We start from the raw sequence: 19,781 nt of genomic DNA on the forward strand, positions 1-19,781 counted from the left end.
GCCCAGGAGCAGAGGAGAGGATGTCCCTCAAGACTGAGACAGGAAGTGCAGAGGCAATGCGACACCACCTGTCCTAGAAGACAAGGCCAGTCACGGTCGCCTAGCGCTCATTCTAGGCAATCCACCCACCCATGAGGGGAAACACGGAGAACTAGGAAGCTTCCCTGTCTGAGACATGTATGGAAGCCAAGAACTCCAGGGTCATGAGACCTGCCCAATGAAGCAGAAAGACGTTTGGAGAGAGATACAATCATGACACGGATCTGCAGGAAGTGTGTCCTTGACGGACTGGGAAGTCATCTTTGCTGAAGACGTTTGGCCAGAGCGAGAGGCATCCGGGCCCCTGAGAAACAGGTGAGGCAGAGCAAGAGGGAGGATAGAGCAGAGGCCAGGGCCCCGGCAGGATACAGCGCCGTGCCACCGCCACGGGCATAAGGGGAGGGGTTCCAAAAGGGTGGCTTGTCCAGAGAGGCCAGCGTTCCAGTGACAGGGATTGTTGCCATCTCCCATTCCCGGCTTCTTCTTCTACACGGTATCGTGGTGTGGCTTCATTTCTCAGAGAAGAGCCGTGAAAAGATACCACCATCTTCTCTGATGTTGTTCTGCTCCCCTACTGCAGGACAAAGAGCTCCTGTGGGGCTCTTTTCCTTGGTAGCTGTGTGGTCATCTTGATCTTAGAAAAGAGGCAGCTCATGATGGAGATGAGATTTCAATTGCTGCGGGACCGATGCATCTCCTCACGTGGGCCAGGCCCTCACACACCCAAAGCGGATCCGCGGCGGAGAAAACGATTGAAACCGGCCTCATGACCCAGGCAGAGACGCAGAAAGAGGCTCATCAGCAAAGACAGGCCGACATGCCAGAAATCGCTTTGTGGTGCACAGGGCACATTCGGCCAAAGACACACACGCACAAGGGCACACACACACTAACCGACAGAGAGAGGGAAAGAAAGACACAGAGACTGAGAGACAGAGAGAGAAGAGAGAATGGGAGACACTCACACAGACACAGACACAGACACCGACACAGACACACACATACGCGCGCACGCACACACACACCCACACACACACACAGAGGCATACAGCCGAGGCATTGAAATACACACCCCCAGGCAACCCCCGAGGCTGTGGGGTTCTGCTCTCGACGAGAAGGACCCTCGGGTGGGAGAGCAGCCCAGGGGCACGCAGGCCGACTCATCCTCGAGATGACGGCGGAACGACTTTTGGGGAGACTCACCCCAAAAGCGTCCGGGCAGGTCTGAGGCTGGGATGGCGTGCTGCTTCCCCCGGACTCCGCCTGGGGTTTCCTCATCCTGGTCGGCCCTTTGCGACTCCTGGCATCCGGAGATGTTCCCGTCGACCCCGCAGAGATGTCAGGCCAGAGCCTCAGAGCCCCGCCACCCAAGCACTGCCACGGAGGGCTCCTGCTTTGCCGAGCCTCAGGGACCGGTTTCTAAGACAACCGTGGGAAGCACTGTGACGGCAGAAGCCTCTGGCGCCTCGCGCGTGCGCATTGGCTGGACTGACTCGCGCTCCGCTCCTGGCAGTCGGGCTGCGTCCCCTTTAAATAATGCCCCCGCTGCGCGGCTGCAGCGAGGCTCCTGCTGCCGTATCCTGCGGCGGCGTGAGGATACGGGGTCCAGCTTGGGACGCGGTGGGAAAGGGGACCGCCGGTTCCCTGTCCCAGGGCCAAACCCCCAGCAGCCCCTCCCTCAGGATCTCCCTGAGCCGACTTCCACCGAGGGAAGGGGAGCTTCAGGACGCCTGCTGTGTTCTGGGGACTCCCGTTCAGATCCGATTTTGGCCCCCTCCCAGTGAGATAGGATGGGCTCACCACATCTGGTGAGGCAGGCAGGGCCTCGCTGCAGCACACAATGATCCCATAGGTCTCAAGGCGCAGCGTCAGCTGAAACTTCACTGATCCATCAGCCCTCTGCCTCCCTCCTCCTTCGAAAGAGCAGTGGCCTGCCCCGCTTCTAAAAGCCCTGGGGCTCCAGAAAGCCGACCGCGCTTTACAGGACACGTGCAGGCAGGAACAGGGGCGAATCCGAGGTGGAGACCGTGTGACCACGCGTGGCGGCTGGCGTATCCCACAGCAGATGGTGTGAATGTGTGTCACCGGAGGCATATCGGGAGACGGCGAAACAAACGGGGGTGTCCAGCTATGTGCCAGTGGAAGGGGAGAACAAGTGACCTTTCGGTCAATGCCAAGGGAAATCAAAGAACACCTGGGATTCGGTGGGTGGGGGGCCTGTGCCTGACCCAAGCCAGGTTTTCAAACGCCTATCAGAGGAGCAAAGAAGTTTCTGCAGAATTCGCCCCACCCCCAACCCTCCTCCTCCCTGGTAGCCCTGACGCAACTTCCCCTGCACCCAGCCCCAGCCCCAGCCCCAGCCCCAGCCCAGTCCCTCTGGTTCCCTGACATTCGTTTCGGCCACAAGATCAAGGGAGTCAGTCCGCCCAGGAGCAGAGGAGAGGATGTCCCTCAAGACTGAGACAGGAAGTGCAGAGGAAATGCGACACCACCTGTCCTAGAAGACAAGGCCACTCAAGGTCGCCTAGTGCTCATTCTAGGCAATCCACCCACCCATGAGGGGAAACACGGAGAACAGGGAAGCTTCCCTGTCTGAGACACGTATGGAAGCCAAGAACTCCAGGGTCATGAGACCTGCCCAATGAAGCAGAAAGACTTTGGAGAGAGATACAGTCATGACACGGATCTGCAGGAAGTGTGTCCCTGACGGACTGGGAAGTCATCTTTGCTGAAGACGTTTGGCCAGAGCGAGAGGCATCCGGGCCCCTGAGAAACAGGTGAGGCAGAGCAAGAGGGAGGATAGAGCAGAGGCCAGGGCCCCGGCAGGATACAGCGCCTTGCCACCGCCACGGGCATAAGGGGAGGGGTTCCAAAAGGGTGGCTTGTCCAGAGAGGCCAGCGTTCCAGTGACAGGGATTGTTGCCATCTCCCATTCCCGGCTTCTTCTTCTACACGGTATCGTGGTGTGGCTTCATTTCTCAGAGAAGAGCCGTGAAAAGATACAACCATCTTCTCTGATGTGGTTCTGCTCCCCTACTGCAGGACAAAGAGCTCCCGTGGGGCTCTTTTCCTTGGTAGCTGTGTGGTCATCTTGATCTTAGAAAAGAGGCAGCTCACGATGGAGATGAGATTTCAATTACTGCGGGACCGATGCATCTCCTCACGTGGGCCAGGCCCTCACACACCCAAAGCGGATCCGCGGCGGCGAAAACGATTGAAACCGGCCTCATGACCCAGGCAGAGACGCAGAACGACGCTCATCAGCAAAGACAGGCCGACATGCCAGAAATCGCTTTGTGGTGCACAGGGCACATTCGGCCAAAGACACACACGCACAAGGGCACACACACACTAACCGACAGAGAGAGGGAAAGAAAGACACAGAGACTGAGAGACAGAGAGAGAAGAGAGAATGGGAGACACTCACACAGACACAGACACACACACCGACACAGACACACACACACACACGCGCGCACGCACACACACACACACACACACACACACAGAGGCATACAGCAGAGGCATTGAAATACACCCCCCCAGGCAACCCCCGAGGCTGCGGGGTTCTTCTCTCGACGAGAAGGACCCTCGGGTGAGAGAGCAGCCCAGGGGCACGCAGGCCGACCCATCCTCGAGATGACGGCGGAACGACTTTTGGCAGACTCACCCCAAAAGCGTCCGGGCAGGTCTGAGGCTGGGATGGCGTGCTGCTTCCCCCGGACTCCGCCTGGGGTTTCCTCATCCTGGTCGGCCCTTTGCGACTCCTGGCATCCGGAGACGTTCCCGTCGACCCCGCAGAGATGTCAGGCCGGAGCCTCAGAGCCCCGCCACCCAAGCACTGCCACGGAGGGCTCCTGCTTTGCCGAGCCTCAGGGACCGGTTTCTAAGACAACCGTGGGAAGCACTGTGACGGCAGAAGCCGCTCGCGCCTCGCGCATGCGCATTGGCTGGACCGACTCGCGCTCCGCTCCTGGCAGTCGGGCTGCGTCCCCTTTAAATAATGCTCCCGCTGCGCGCCTGCAGCGAGGCTCCTGCTGCCGTATCCTGCGGCGGCGTGAGGATACGGGGTCCAGCTTGGGACGCGGTGGGAGAGGGGACCGCCGGTTCCCTGTCCCAGGGCCAAATCCCCAGCAGCCCCTCCCTCAGGATCTCCCTGAGCCGACTTCCACCGAGGGAAGGGGAGCTTCAGGACGCCTGCTGTGTTCTGGGGACTCCCGTTCAGATCCGATTTTGGCCCCCTCCCAGTGAGATAGGATGGGCTCACCACATCTGGTGAGGCAGCCAGGGCCTCGCTGCAGCACACAATGATCCCATAGGTCTCAAGGCGCAGCGTCAGCTGAAACTTCACTGATCCATCAGCCCTCTGCCTCCCTCCTCCTTCGAAAGAGCAGTGGCCTGCCCCGCTTCTAAAAGCCCTGAGGCTCCAGAAAGCCGACCGCGCTTTACAGGACACGTGCAGGCAGGAACAGGGGCGAATCCGAGGTGGAGACCGTGTGACCACGCGTGGCGGCTGGCGTATCCCACAGCAGATGGTGTGAATGTGTGTCACCGGAGGCATATCGGGAGACGGCGAAACAAACGGGGGTGTCCAGCTATGTGCCAGTGGATGGGGAGAACAAGTGACCTTTCGGTCAATGCCAAGGGAAATCAAAGAACACCTGGGATTCGGTGGCTGGGGGGCCTGTGCCTGACCCAAGCCAGGTTTTCAAACGCCTATCAGAGGAGCAAAGAAGTTTCTGCAGAATTCGCCCCACCCCCAACCCTCCTCCTCCCTGGTAGCCCTGACGCAACTTCCCCTGCACACAGCCACAGCGCCAGCCCCAGCCCCATCCCAGCCCAGTCCCTCTTGTTCCCTGACATTCTTTTCGGCCACAAGATCAAGGGAGTCAGTCCGCCCAGGAGCAGAGGAGAGGATGTCCCTCAAGACTGAGACAGGAAGTGCAGAGGAAATGCGACACCACCTGTCCTAGAAGACAAGGCCAGTCACGGTCGCCTAGTGCTCATTCTAGGCAATCCACCCACCCATGAGGGGAAACATGGAGAACAAGGAAGCTTCCCTGTCTGAGACACGTATGGAAGCCAAGAACTCCAGGGTCATGAGACCTGCCCAATGAAGCAGAAAGACCTTTGGAGAGAGATACAATCATGACACGGATCTGCAGGAAGTGTGTCCCTGACGGACTGGGAAGTCATCTTTGCTGAAGACGTTTGGCCAGAGCGAGAGGCATCCGGGCCCCTGAGAAACAGGTGAGGCAGAGCAAGAGGGAGGATAGAGCAGAGGCCAGGGCCCCGGCAGGATACAGCGCCGTGCCACCGCCACGGGCATAAGGGGAGGGGTTCCAAAAGGGTGGCTTGTCCAGAGAGGCCAGAGTTCCAGTGACAGGGATTGTTGCCATCTCCCATTCCCGGCTTCTTCTTCTACACGGTATCGTGGTGTGGCTTCATTTCTCAGAGAAGAGCCGTGAAAAGATACCACCATCTTCTCTGATGTGGTTCTGCTCCCCTACTGCAGGACAAAGAGCTCCCGTGGGGCTCTTTTCCTTGGTAGCTGTGTGGTCATCTTGATCTTAGAAAAGAGGCAGCTCATGATGGAGATGAGATTTCAACTGCTGCGGGACCGATGCATCTCCACACGAGGGCCAGGCCCTCACACACCCAAAGCGGATCCGCGGCGGCGAAAACGATTGAAACCGGCCTCATGACCCAGGCAGAGACGCAGAAAGAGGCTCATCAGCAAAGACAGGCCGACATGCCAGAAATCGCTTTGTGGTGCACAGGGCACATTCGGCCAAAGACACACACGCACAAGGGCACACACACACTAACCGACAGAGAGAGGGAAAGAAAGACACAGAGACTGAGAGACAGAGAGAGAAGAGAGAATGGGAGACACTCACACAGACACAGACACACACACCGACACAGACACACACACACACGCGCGCACGCACACACACACACACACACACACACACAGAGGCATACAGCAGAGGCATTGAAATACACCCCCCCAGGCAACCCCCGAGGCTGCGGGGTTCTGCTCTCGACGAGAAGGGCCCTCGGGTGAGAGAGCAGCCCAGGGTCACGCAGGCCGACCTATCCTCGAGATGACGGCGGAACGACTTTGGTGGAGACTCACCCCAAAAGCGTCCGGGCAGGTCTGAGGCTGGGATGGCGTGCTGCTTCCCCCGGACTCCGCCTGGGGTTTCCTCATCCTGGTCGGCCCTTTGCGACTCCTGGCATCCGGAGACGTTCCCGTCGACCCCGTAGAGATGTCAGGCCGGAGCCTCAGAGCCCCGCCCCCCAAGCACTGCCACCGGCGGCTCCTGCTTTGCCGAGCCTCAGGGACCGGTTTCTAAGACAACCGTGGGAAGCACTGTGACGGCAGAAGCCGCTCGCGCCTCGCGCATGCGCATTGGCTGGACCGACTCGCGCTCCGCTCCTGGCAGTTGGGCTGCGTCCCCTTTAAATAATGCCCCCGCTGCGCGGCTGCAGCGAGGCTCCTGCTGCCGTATGCTGCGGCGGCGTGAGGATACGGGGTCCAGCTTGGGACGCGGTGGGAGAGGGGACCGCCGGTTCCCTGTCCCAGGGCCAAACCCCCAGCAGCCCCTCCCTCAGGATCTCCCTGAGCCGACTTCCACCGAGGGAAGGGGAGCTTCAGGACGCCTGCTGTGTTCTGGGGACTCCCGTTCAGATCCGATTTTGGCCCCCTCCCAGTGAGATAGGATGGGCTCACCACATCTGGTGAGGCAGGCAGGGCCTCGCTGCAGCACACAATGATCCCATAGGTCTCAAGGCGCAGCGTCAGCTGAAACTTCACTGATCCATCAGCCCTCTGCCTCCCTCCTCCTTCGAAAGAGCAGTGGCCTGCCCCGCTTCTAAAAGCCCTGAGGCTCCAGAAAGCCGACCGCTCTTTACAGGACACGTGCAGGCAGGAACAGGGGCGAATCCGAGGTGGAGACCGTGTGACCACGCGTGGCGGCTGGCGTATCCCACAGCAGATGGTGTGAATGTGTGTCACCGGAGGCATATCTGGAGATGGCGAAACAAACGGTGGTGTCCAGCTATGTGCCAGTGGGAGGGGAGAACAAGTGACCTTTCGGTCAATGCCAAGGGAAATCAAAGAACACCTGGGATTCGGTGGCTGGGGGGCCTGTGCCTGACCCAAGCCAGGTTTTCAAACGCCTATCAGAGGAGCAAAGAAGTTTCTGCAGAATTCGCCCCACCCCCAACCCTCCTTCTCCCTGGTAGCCCTGACGCAACTTCTCCTGCACACAGCCCCAGCCCCAGCCCCAGCCCCAGCCCCAGCCCAGTCCCTCTGGTTCCCTGACATTCGTTTCGGCCACAAGATCAAGGGAGTCAGTCCGCCCAGGAGCAGAGGAGAGGATGTCCCTCAAGACTGAGACAGGAAGTGCAGAGGAAATGCGACACCACCTGTCCTAGAAGACAAGGCCAGTCACGGTCGCCTAGCGCTCATTCTAGGCAATCCAATCACCCATGAGGGGAAACACGGAGAACTAGGAAGCTTCCCTGTCTGAGACACGTATGGAAGCCAAGAACTCCAGGGTCATGAGACCTGCCCAATGAAGCAGAAAGACCTTTGGAGAGAGATACAATCATGACACGGATCTGCAGGAAGTGTGTCCCTGACGGAATGGGAAGTCATCTTTGCTGAAGACGTTTGGCCAGAGCGAGAGGCCTCCGGGCCCCTGAGAAACAGGTGAGGCAGAGCAAGAGGGAGGATAGAGCAGAGGCCAGGGCCCCGGCAGGATACAGCGCCGTGCCACCGCCACGGGCATAAGGGGAGGGGTTCCAAAAGGGTGGCTTGTCCAGAGAGGCCAGCGTTCCAGTGACAGGGATTGTTGCCATCTCCCATTCCCGGCTTCTTCTTCTACACGGTATCGTGGTGTGGCTTCATTTCTCAGAGAAGAGCCGTGAAAAGATACAACCATCTTCTCTGATGTGTTTCTGCTCCCCTACTGCAGGACAAAGAGCTCCCGTGGGGCTCTTTTCCTTGGGAGCTGTGTGGTCATCTTGATCTTAGAAAAGAGGCAGCTCATGATGGAGATGAGATTTCAATTGCTGCGGGACCGATGCATCTCCTCACGTGGGCCAGGCCCTCACACAACCAAAGCGGATCCGCGACGGCGAAAACGATTGAAACCGGCCTCATGACCCAGGCAGAGACGCAGAAAGAGGCTCATCAGCAAAGACAGGCCGACATGCCAGAAATCGCTTTGTGGTGCACAGGGCACATTCGGCCAAAGACACACACGCACAAGGGCACACACACACTAACCGACAGAGAGAGGGAAAGAAAGACACAGAGACTGAGAGACAGAGAGAGAAGAGAGAATGGGAGACACTCACACAGACACAGACACACACACCGACACAGACACACACACACACGCGCGCACGCACACACACACACACACACACACAGAGGCATACAGCAGAGGCATTGAAATACACACCCCCAGGCAACCCCCGAGGCTGCGGGGTTCTGCTCTCGACGAGAAGGACCCTCGGGTGAGAGAGCAGCCCAGGGGCACGCAGGCCGACCTATCCTCGAGATGACGGCGGAACGACTTTTGGGGAGACTCACCCCAAAAGCGTCCGGGCAGGTCTGAGGCTGGGATGGCGTGCTGCTTCCCCCGGACTCCGCCTGGGGTTTCCTCATCCTGGTCGGCCCTTTGCGACTCCTGGCATCCGGAGACGTTCCCGTCGACCCCGTAGAGATGTCAGGCCGGAGCCTCAGAGCCCCGCCACCCAAGCACTGCCACGGAGGGCTCCTGCTTTGCCGAGCCTCAGGGACCGGTTTCTAAGACAACCGTGGGAAGCACTGTGACGGCAGAAGCCGCTCGCGCCTCGCGCATGCGCATTGGCTGGACCGACTCGCGCTCCGCTCCTGGCAGTCAGGCTGCGTCCCCTTTAAATAATGCCCCCGCTGCGCGGCTGCAGCGAGGCTCCTGCTGCCGTATCCTGCGGCGGCGTGAGGATACGGGGTCCAGCTTGGGACGCGGTGGGAGAGGGGACCGCCGGTTCCCTGTCCCAGGGCCAAACCCCCAGCAGCCCCTCCCTCAGGATCTCCCTGAGCCGACTTCCACCGAGGGAAGGGGAGCTTCAGGACGCCTGCTGTGTTCTGGGGACTCCCGTTCAGATCCGATTTTGGCCCCCTCCCAGTGAGATAGGATGGGCTCACCACATCTGGTGAGGCAGGCAGGGCCTCGCTGCAGCACACAATGATCCCATAGGTCTCAAGGCGCAGCGTCAGCTGAAACTTCACTGATCCATCAGCCCTCTGCCTCCCTCCTCCTTCGAAAGAGCAGTGGCCTGCCCCGCTTCTAAAAGCCCTGGGGCTCCAGAAAGCCGACCGCGCTTTACAGGACACGTGCAGGCAGGAACAGGGGCGAATCCGAGGTGGAGACCGTGTGACCACGCGTGGCGGCTGGCGTATCCCACAGCAGATGGTGTGAATGTGTGTCACCGGACGCATATCGGGAGACGGCGAAACAAACGGTGGTGTCCAGCTCTGTGCCAGTGGAAGGGGAGAACAAGTGACCTTTCGGTCAATGCCAAGGGAAATCAAAGAACACCTGGGATTCGGTGGCTGGGGGGCCTGTGCCTGACCCAAGCCAGGTTTTCAAACGCCTATCAGAGGAGCAAAGAAGTTTCTGCAGAATTCGCCCCACCCCCAACCCTCCTCCTCCCTGGTAGCCCTGACGCAACTGCCCCTGCTCCCAGCCCCAGCCCCAGCCCAGTCCCTCTGGTTCCCTGACATTCGTTTCGGCCACAAGATCAAGGGAGTCAGTCCGCCCAGGAGCAGAGGAGAGGATGTCCCTCAATAATGAGACAGGAAGTGCAGAGGAAATGCGACACCACCTGTCCTAGAAGACAAGGCCAGTCAAGGTCGCCTAGCGCTCATTCTAGGCAATCCACCCACCCATGAGGGGAAACATGGAGAACAAGGAAGCTTCCCTGTCTGAGACACGTATGGAAGCCAAGAAATCCAGGGTCATGAGACCTGCCCAATGAAGCAGAAAGACGTTTGGAGAGAGATACAATCATGACACAGATCTGCAGGAAGTGTGTCCCTGACGGACTGGGAAGTCATCTTTGTTGAAGACATTTGGCCAGAGTGAGAGGTATCCAGGCCCCTGAGAAACAGGTGAGGCAGAGTAATGGGGAGGATAGAGCAGAGGCCAGAACCCCGGGAGGATGCAGCTCCGTACCACCGCCACGGGCATAAGGGGACGGGTCCCAAAAGGGTGGCTTGTCCAGAGAGGCCAGCGTTCCAGTGACAGGGATAGTTGCCATCTGCCATTCTCGGCTTCCTCTTCCAGATTGTATGGTGGTGAGGCTTCATTTCTCAGAGCTCCTGTGGGAATCTTGTCCTTGGCTGCAGTGTGTTCATCTTGATCCCAGAAAAGAGGCCGCTCAGGATGGGGATGGGATTTCGATTGCTCTGGAACCGACGTATCTCCTCACGTGGACCATGTCTTCACACACCCAAAGCGGATCCGCGGCGGCGAAGACGATTGAGAACCGGCTCCATGACCCAGGCAGAGACGCACAAAGAGGCTCAGCAAAGACAGGCCGACATGGTGGAAAACGGTTTGTGGCGCACAGGGTACTTTCGGCCAAAGACACACACGCACACGGGCGGACACACACGCAGACACACACGCAAACCGACAGAGAGAGGGAAAGAAACACACAGAGACTGAGAGACACAGAGAGAAGAGAGAATGGGAGACACACACACACAGACACACACACACACACACACACAGACACAGACACTCACACAGAGTCATAGAGCAGAGCCATTGAAACACACACCCGCAGGCAACCCCTGAGGCTGCGGGGTTCTGCTCTAGACCAGAACGACCCTCGGGTGAGAGAGCAGCCCAGGGGCACGCAGGCCGACCTGTCCTCGAGATCACGGCGGCAGGACATTTGGGGAGACTCACCGCAACACCGTCAGGGCAGGCCTGAGGCTGGGATGTCGTGCTGCTTCCTGCGGACTCCGCCCGGGGTTTCCTCATCCTGGTCGGCCCTTTGCGACTCCTGCCATCCGGAGACGTTCCCGTCGACCCCGTGGAGAGGTCAGGCCGGAGCCTCAGAGCCCCGACACCCAAGCACTGCCACGGAGGGCTCCTGCTTTGCCAAGCCTCAGGGACTGGTTTCTAAGGCAACCGTGGGAAGCACTGTGACGGGAGAAGCCGCTCGCGCCTCGCGCATGCGCACTGGCTGGGCCGACTCGCGCTCTGCTCCTGGCAGTCAGTCAGGCTGAGTCCCCTTTAAATAATGGCGGCTGCGTGGCGGCAGGCGAGCTCCTGCGGCAGCTGTGGCTGGGGCTGGATCCGGGGTCCAGTTTGGGGCCGCGTGGGAGAGGGGTCCGCGGATGTCCCAGGGCCAAGCCCCCAGGAGTCCCGTCTTCAGGTCCTCCTTGAGCCGACTTCCTCCGATGGAGGGGGAGCTTCAGGGCGGCTGCTGGGTTCTGAGAACTCCTCTTCACATCCGAGTTTGGACCCTCCGGGTGTGAAAGGATGGGCTCAGCATATCTGGTGAGGCAGCCAGGGCCTCCCTGCATCACAGAATGATCCCATGGCCCTGAAGGCATGGTGTCCGCTGAAAGTTCACTGATCCGTGATCCCTCTGCCTCCCTCCTCCTCTGAAAGAGCAGTGGCGTGCCCCACTTCTAAAAGCCCTGGGGCTCCTGCAAGCCGACACCGCTTCCAGGACAGGTGCAAACAGGGACGGGGCGAATCCGAGGTGGAGACAATGCGATCACGCTTGGCACTAGTGTATCCCAGAGCAGATGGTGTGAATGTGTGTCACCGGGGGCATATGGTGCGATGGCGAAACCAACAATGGTGTCCACGCATGTGCCCCTTGGAAGGGGGGTAAAGGTGACCTTTCCATCAATGCCCGGGAAAGACAAAGAACACCTGGAGGCCACCGCCATGGGCATAAGGGGAGGAGTGCCAAAGGGGTTACTTGTCCTTAGAAGCCAGGATTCCGTTGACCGGAATCCTGCCGTGTCCAGTTCTCAACTTCTGTAAGATTTCTGTGTGGGGCTTCGTTTCTCAGAGAAGAGCCACAAGGAGATAGCACTGTCTCTTTTCACGTGGGTCTGCTCCCCTCCTGCAAGACAAGTAGCTCCAGTGAGGCTTTTGTTGTTGTTGTTTTCCTATAGTGTGATCATGTTGATCGTAGAAAAGAGGCAGCTCAGGATTGGTATGAAATTTCAATGTCTTTTTGGAAGACGCATCTCCTCACATCGTCGAGGCCTTCAGAAACCAATGTGGAACCGCCCCGGAAACGATGGACAACTGGCAACATGAGCCAAGCAGAAATGCAGAAAGAGGCTGCATAAAGACACGCTGACATGCAAGAAACCTCTTCGTAACTCACTGGGCACATTGTTCCCAACACACACACACACACACACACACACACGGGCACACACACAGAGACAGAGAAAGCAAGAGACACAGACAGAGAGTGAGAGACATAGACAGAAGAAAGAATGGGAGACACAGGTCCACAGACATAGAGCAGTGGCCGAGAAACGCACACCCCCAGGCAATCCCTGAGGCTGCGGGGTTCTGCTCTTCAGGAGTACGACCCTAGGGTGGAGTGCAGCCCACGGGCACACAGGCTGACCTGTCCTCGAGATCACGGGGAGCACGTGTTTTGGGGGCACTCACCTGAACACTGTCCGTGCAGGCCTGAGGCTGTGAGGCTGCGCTGTTTTCCCTGGACTCCCTCTGTTCTTTCTGCATCGTGGTCGGCTCTCCGTGTATTGTGGTGTCCTGAAACTGTTTTGTCGACCCACAGGATTGGGCAGCCTGGAGCCTCAACACCAACGCACTGCCACGAAGGGCTCCTGCTTTGATAAGGTTCAGGGAGTCGTCCTCAGCCAACCGTTGGAGTCACTGTGACAGGATAATGGGCTCGCGCCTCGCGCATGCGCATTTCCCAGGGCAACGCCTGGTTTGCTCTTCAAAGTCCGGCTGAGGCCCATTTAAACAGGTTCTGTGATGCGTGGACGGGGGTTTCTGTGGCAGTCGCCTTGGTGGCTGGAGCGGGGATGTAGTAGGGGGAATCGTGGGAGTGGGGGCTTCCGGCTCCCCAGGGCAAGACCCCGGGAGTCCTGTCCTCAGGACCTCCTTGAGCCGATTTCTACCGGTGGAGGTGGACCCTGCTTGAGGGTGCCGTTTCGGGTCTCCGGACTCACAGGCTGGCGTGCATTGTTGTGATCACAGCTCACTACAGCCTCAATCTCCCAGGCTTAAGCAATTTTCTTGCCTCAGCCTCCCACGTACCTGGGACTACAGATATGTGTCCGCACACTCAACTACTTTTCTTCAAAAACATTTTTGTACGAATGGGGACTTACTATGTTGCCTGCCTCATGTCAAATACCTAGGCTCAAGCCGTCCTCCTGCGTTGGCCTCCCAAAGTGCTGAGATTACAGGTGTGAGCTTCACATGCAGCTAAATTCTTATATCTTAAATCCCTACCTCCCACAATAAGCAGATGTTAGGCACACTTATTTTATAACTTTTTGTTGTTTATGTCTCTTTTTGTCCCTGGATACAGGGATTAGCAGCCAAATTTCAAATCGTTAGGGGCATTATGCTGTGTCCAGGAGTGGCTGAGGCTTCAAGGCCCTGCTGCTCTAACATAGGCCTGCTGAGGAGTACAATTCATCTTGTGTTTCTGTGTTGTTTAACAACCTTCCTGAGCTCCTCTAAGTCAGTCCATCCTGCCACAACTGGGAAGAATCAAGAAAATCTCCAGGAGAATGTTTCTCACTTGCCTGTTGTCAAGTAGAAGACAGGTCTGCTGACCATGGCAGGCATGGCAGCGCATGGCAGTGAGCGCCCGTCACTATGTTTGCTGTTCACTGCATGTTCCACCTGAACTTTCCCATCTGCTCAGTGAGTCTTGATAGTGGGGTAAAGGGGTTTCACTCTCAAAGACCAAGGCTGACCCTCTCTGAATACAATGCCATGACCTAGTTACTGTCACTGTGGTTTTGTCTTCAGGGACTAAAGGATACAATAAGAATTTGTTCCTTTAATTTTCCTGTTGATGCACAAAATACTTAAGTGCTTCTACATAGGTCTGCACTTTTGTGCCACAGAGCACTAAGGAAAGTCCCCACAATAAAGGTGCTTTTCACCTGAGCTGCTACGTGTTACAGTTATGCAGCTAAAGGTTAAAAAAAAATCAAAGCTCCCCAAATGTTGTGGGTATGACAGCTGGTCCAACTTCACGGTCTGTACTTTCCCTCTGTAACAGTATGGATAAATACAGAGATAACTAGCAACTGATACCCTAGTGTGCCAAGCAATCAATGTATCTGTGTGATTAAAAACCAGCATTTAACCATACTCTAGATACTTTAAAAATCACCTCCACACTCATGGACTGTAATTCTACTTTGCTTCCAGATGGCAGTTACAATTGGAAAGGAAATACCTAGTTTACAGGAGGCATTAATACTTTATTGTTGCGGAAATGGAACCCTTAAAAGAATGTATTCTGGACTTTCTGACCTGGATACTAATCGTGGAAAATATGTATCTAAGAATACACTCGGAACAGAAATGTGAAAAACCAAAAGTAAGAGATATTATGAAGGATCAAATATAAAATGACCCAGTGCTAAAGAGGCAACAAAGAAAATTGTAGAAGAAAATGATAAGAGGCATTATGCCTTAATGAGTTTGTGCTACTATATAAGAAAATACACTAGGCTGGGTAATTTCTGAAGAACAGAAATGTATTTCTCACAGTTCCATAGGCTAGAAGTCCAAGATCAAGGTCCCAGCAGGACTGGTGTCTGGTGAGGGCCTGGTCTCTGCATCCAAGATGGTACCTTGTGCACTGTGTCTTCAGAAGGAGATGCACTGTGTTCTCACATGGCAGAAGGCAGAAGGGCAAAACAGGGGAAGCCCACTCCCTCCAGTCCTTGTGTAAGGATCCTAAACTCATTCGTGAAGATTCTCCCTTCATGACTGAATCACTACCTAAAAGCCCTACTTCCTAATCCTATGACATTGGTGATTAATTTTAGGGGGACACATTCAGAGCATAGCACCCTATATTCAATTTCTTAAAAATTATTTTGTTGTTTTGCTTTTCTGTTTTTCAAATGGCTTAAAGTGCACAAAATTGGATTAATCATAATCCTTGGCTCATAGCACACCTTGGCTCCTATTTCATCCTTGTTTGTGCCTGGGCCTCTGTGTAAATGTATTTGAACAATACGGTAATCATTTGTGAACCCACAACACAACCAAAGAACTAAGGTTCTGACCCTAACATCTGCTCTTCCTCTGTCCTTTTTCCTGATTTTCACCCTTCAGCCCGAGGGTAACTACTACCCTGAATTTATGTTTAGGATTCTCTTCCTTTAAAGAAAACATTGTTTTATTGCATACATATGATTACCCTAAATGACATATTATTTAGTTTTTAAGGGTATAATTTATTTACCCATTCTCCTATTAATTTACCCATTCTCCTATTAATGAACATTTGACTTATTTGCAGATTTTTGCTATTATGAATGGCATTACATGAACTTTTTTTTAACTACTTCTGGTACATATTGTCAAGAGTTTCTCCAGGGCCTATGGTAGAGGAATTACTTTGTCATAACGTATGAGAATGCTCAAATTTATAAGATAATCCAAATTGCTTTCCCAAGTGGTTGTTCTAATTTAAACTCTCACCTCCTGTATTAGTTTGAGATGATCTTGTTGATTCAGTCTCTCCATATTTGGTGATATGGTTTGGCTGTGTCCACACCCAAATCTCAGCTTGAATTCTATCTCCCAGAATTCCCACATGTTATGGGAGGGACCCAGGGTTAGGTAACTGAATCACAGAGGCCAGTCATTCCTGTGCTATTCTCATGATAGTGAATAAGTCTCATGAGATCTGATGGGTTTATCAGGGGATTCTGCTTTGGCTTCCTCCTCATTTTCTCTTGCTGCTGCCATGTAAGAAGTCCCTTTTACCTCCTGCCATGACTCAGAGGCCTCCCCCACCATGTGGGACTGTAAATCCAATTACAGTTCTTTTTCTTTACACCTCTTTTTCTTCTCAGAATTGAGTGTCTTTGTCAGCAGTGTGAAAACAGAGTAATACAGTAAATTGATGCCAGTGGTGTGGGGTGCTCCTGAAAAGATACCCAAAAGTGTGCAAGCGACTTTGAAACTTGGCAACATGCAGAGGTTGGAACAGTTTGGAGGGCTCAGAAGGGCACTGGAAAAGGTGGGAAAATTTGGAACCTCCTGAGACATGTTGAATGACTTTGACAAAAATGCTGATAGTGTTTTGAACAGTAAGGTCCAGGCTGAGGTGGTCTCAGATGGAGATGAGGAACTTGTAGTGAACTGGAGCAAATGTAACTCTCGTTGTTTTAGCAAAGAGAATGGCAGCATTTTGCCCCTGTCCTAGAGATTTGTGGAACTTTGAACTTGAGAGTGATAATTTAGGGTATCTGCTGGAAAAAATTTCTAAGCAGTAAAGCATTCAAGAGGTGACTTGGGTGATGTTAAAGGTCTTCGGTTTTATAAAGGAAGCAGAGCATACAGTTGGAAAATTTGCAGCCTGACAATGTGGTAGAGAAGAAAATCCCATTTTCTGAGGATAAATCCAAGCTGTCTGCAGAAATTTGCATAAGTAACAAGAAGCTGAATGTGAATCCCAAAAACAATGGGGAAAATGTCTACAGGATATGTCATAGGTCATCACAGCAGCCCCTCCCATCACAAGCCTGGGGCCTAGGAGGATAAAATGGATTTCTGGGCTGGGCCAGGTTCACTGTGCTGTGTGTAGCCTAGGGCCTGGTTTCTCTGCATTTCAGCCCCTCCAGCCATGGCTGAAAGGGGACAACATAGAACTCAGGCCATGACCTTGAGAGTGCAAGCACCAAGCCTTGGCAGCTTCCACGTTGTGTTCAGCCTGCACATGCATATAAGTCAAGAATTGAGGTTTGGAAACCTCCACCTAGATTTCAGAGGATGTTTGAAAACACCTGGGTATCCAAGCAGGAGTTTGCTGCAGGGGTGGTGCTCTGATGCAGAACCTCTGCTAGTGCTGTGCAGAAGGGAAATGTGGGGTCAGAGCCCCTACACAGAGTCCCTACTGGGGAACTTCCTAGTGGAGCTGTGAGGAGAGGGCCACTCTTCTCCAGACCCCAGAATGGTAGATTGACTTACAGCTTGCACCATGAGCCTGGAAAAGCTGTGGACACTCAACATCAGCCCATGTAAACAGCCACGAGGTGGGCTATACCCTCTAAAACCACAGGGGCAGAACTACCCAAGGCTGTGGGAGCTGATGTCTTGCATCAGCATGACCTTGATGTGAAACATGGAATCAAAGGAGATCATTTTGGATCTTTAAAATTGGACTACCTTGCTGGATTTTGGACTTGCATGGGGCCTGTAACCCCTTTGTTTTGGCCAATTACTCCCATTTGGAACAGCTGTATTTACTCAATTACCTGTACCCCCATTGTATCTAGGAAGTAACTAGCTTGATTTGGATTTTACAGGGTCATAGGCAGAAGAGACTTGCCTTGTCTCAGATGAGACTTTGGACAGTGGACATTTGGGTTAATGCTGAAATGAGTTAAGACTTTGGGGGACTGTTGGGAAGGCATGATTGGTTTTGAAATGTGAGGACATGAGATTTGGAGGGGCCAGGAGCAGAACAATATGGTTTGGCTATGTCCCTACCCACATCTCAACTTGAGCTGTATTGATCAGGATTCCCATGTGTTCAGGGAGGGAACCAGGACAGGTAGTTGAATCTTTGGGGCTGGTCTTTCCCATGCTATTCTTGTGATAGTGAATAAATCTCACAAGATCTGATGGGTTAGTGGCTTCGTCTTTTGCTTCTTTTGCCTCCTTCTCATATTCTCTTGCCACTGCCATGTAAGAATTGCTGTTCATCCACCGCCATAACTCTGAGGCCTCCTCAGCCATGTGGATCCCTTAATCCAATTAAGCCTCTTTTTCTTCCCTGTCTCAGGTATGTCTTTGTCAGCAGTGTGAATGTGGACTAATACATTTGGTATTGTCAATCTTTGTAATATTTTTGGAGAGAATAGATGGTAGTATCTTGTGCCTTTCCCTGATTACTAATGAGGTTGAGAAAATTTTTATGTTTTGCAGGCTTTCTCTTTTGTGAAATCCCTATTAATGCCTTTTCCCAATTTTGTGTTGGGTTACTATTTTTAAAATTAATTCATAGGAGCTTCTTATACTTAGTTGATATGATATTAATTTTTGTAGCTTATAGGTACTGCAAATATCTTCTCTAATTTATAGTTTATGTTTTGACTTTTTACTTTTATTTTTTAATTTCTATTTTTTGTTTTTGAGACAGAGTCTGGCTCTGTCATTCAGGCTGGAGTGCAGTGGCTCACTGCAACCTCCACCTCCCGGGTTCAGACCATTATCGTGCCTCAGCTTCCCAAGTAGCTGGGATTACAGGTGTCTGCCACTAATGCCCGGCTAATTTCTTGTATTTTTAGTAGAGATGGGGTTTCACCATGTTGGCCAGCCTGGTCTCAAACTCCTGACCTCAGGTGATGTACTGTTGGGATTACAGGCTTGAGACATGGTGCCCAGCCTATCTTTCCACTTTTTGATGTAAAAAGTTCTTAATTTTGTGATAGTCAAAATGTCTAATCTTTTTTAATGGTTAAGGGGCTTTTTGTGTCTCATTCACTTACATTTTCTACTAAAAGTTTTAAAGTTTTGTTTCTGACATGTAAGTCTTTGTCCATCTGGAATTTAATGTTTGTATATAGAGTGAAATAGGAATATAATTTCACTTTGTTTCTTATATCAATAACCATTATTTTTCTATTCTATTTATTGAAAAGTCCTTTCTTTCCTTGCTGATCTGCCATGTCACCTACGTCACATATCGAAGATTAAATTTGTGTAGATTTGCTTGGGAGCTCTCTATTCTGTTTCATTCATCAGTTTATCAGTGAGGACCACACTGTCTTAATTGTTGTAGCTTTATAAAAGTTCTGATATTTGGCAGGACAAATCTTTCCTCTTCTTCAATGTCTTTGATATTCTTGGCCCTTCCCTTTTCCATATATATTTAGAGAGAGAGAGAGAGAGAAAGACAGAGGTCTCACTTTGTTGCCCAGGCTTGAGGACAGTGGTGCAATCATAGCTTACTTCAGACTTGAACTCCTGGGATCAAGAGCTCCTCCTACCTCAGCCTCCCAAGTAACTGGGACTCTAAGGCATGCACCACCACATCCAGCTAATTTTTAAAAAAATTATTATTTTTTGCAATGGTGGGGATCTTGCTATGCTGCCCAGGCTGGTCTCAAACATTTGGCCTCAAGCAATCCTCCCACCTCAGGCTCCCAAAGTGCTGGGATCACAAGAGTGAGCCACCACACCTGGCTTCATTTTCCATATTTAAAGACCATTTTTAAAAAGCTGCTCAAGACTGCTTTTTTCTCTTGGTGTTACTTGCAACCCCCTTACTTAGCCTTGGAAATAGTGTTAGTGAAGAAAATCTAAAGAGTCAAAAAATAAAATATTCTTTCTTTTCTTCCAATTGCAAAAGAGCAGACACCCTCCTGAATCATGAAGCTAGTTTTGATAAATTGGTGAACTGAGAGCATACACAGTATTATTAATTCTGTTCTAATTTCTGCTTCACTGTGG

General features: G+C 53.3%; 2 protein-coding genes across 3 annotated transcripts in view; both read right to left on the minus strand.

The window, feature by feature from the left end:
* LOC129051254 (uncharacterized) overlaps window positions 1–13,007 on the minus strand; it is a 112,375-nt gene extending 99,368 nt beyond the window's left edge. Inside the window, exon 1 of the mRNA XM_063718462.1 lies at window positions 12,762–13,007. Coding sequence (XP_063574532.1) covers window positions 12,762–12,836 — 75 coding nt within the window. The 5' untranslated portion in view covers window positions 12,837–13,007. The remainder of the gene's footprint in view (window positions 1–12,761) is intronic.
* The window catches only part of LOC129051253 (tensin-3-like), a 635,743-nt gene that overhangs the window by 102,297 nt on the left and 513,665 nt on the right, over window positions 1–19,781 (minus strand). The gene's annotated exons all lie outside the window — the stretch shown is intronic.

This window comes from Pongo abelii, chromosome 19, assembly GCF_028885655.2.
Source record: "Pongo abelii isolate AG06213 chromosome 19, NHGRI_mPonAbe1-v2.0_pri, whole genome shotgun sequence".
NCBI lineage: Eukaryota > Metazoa > Chordata > Mammalia > Primates > Hominidae > Pongo > Pongo abelii.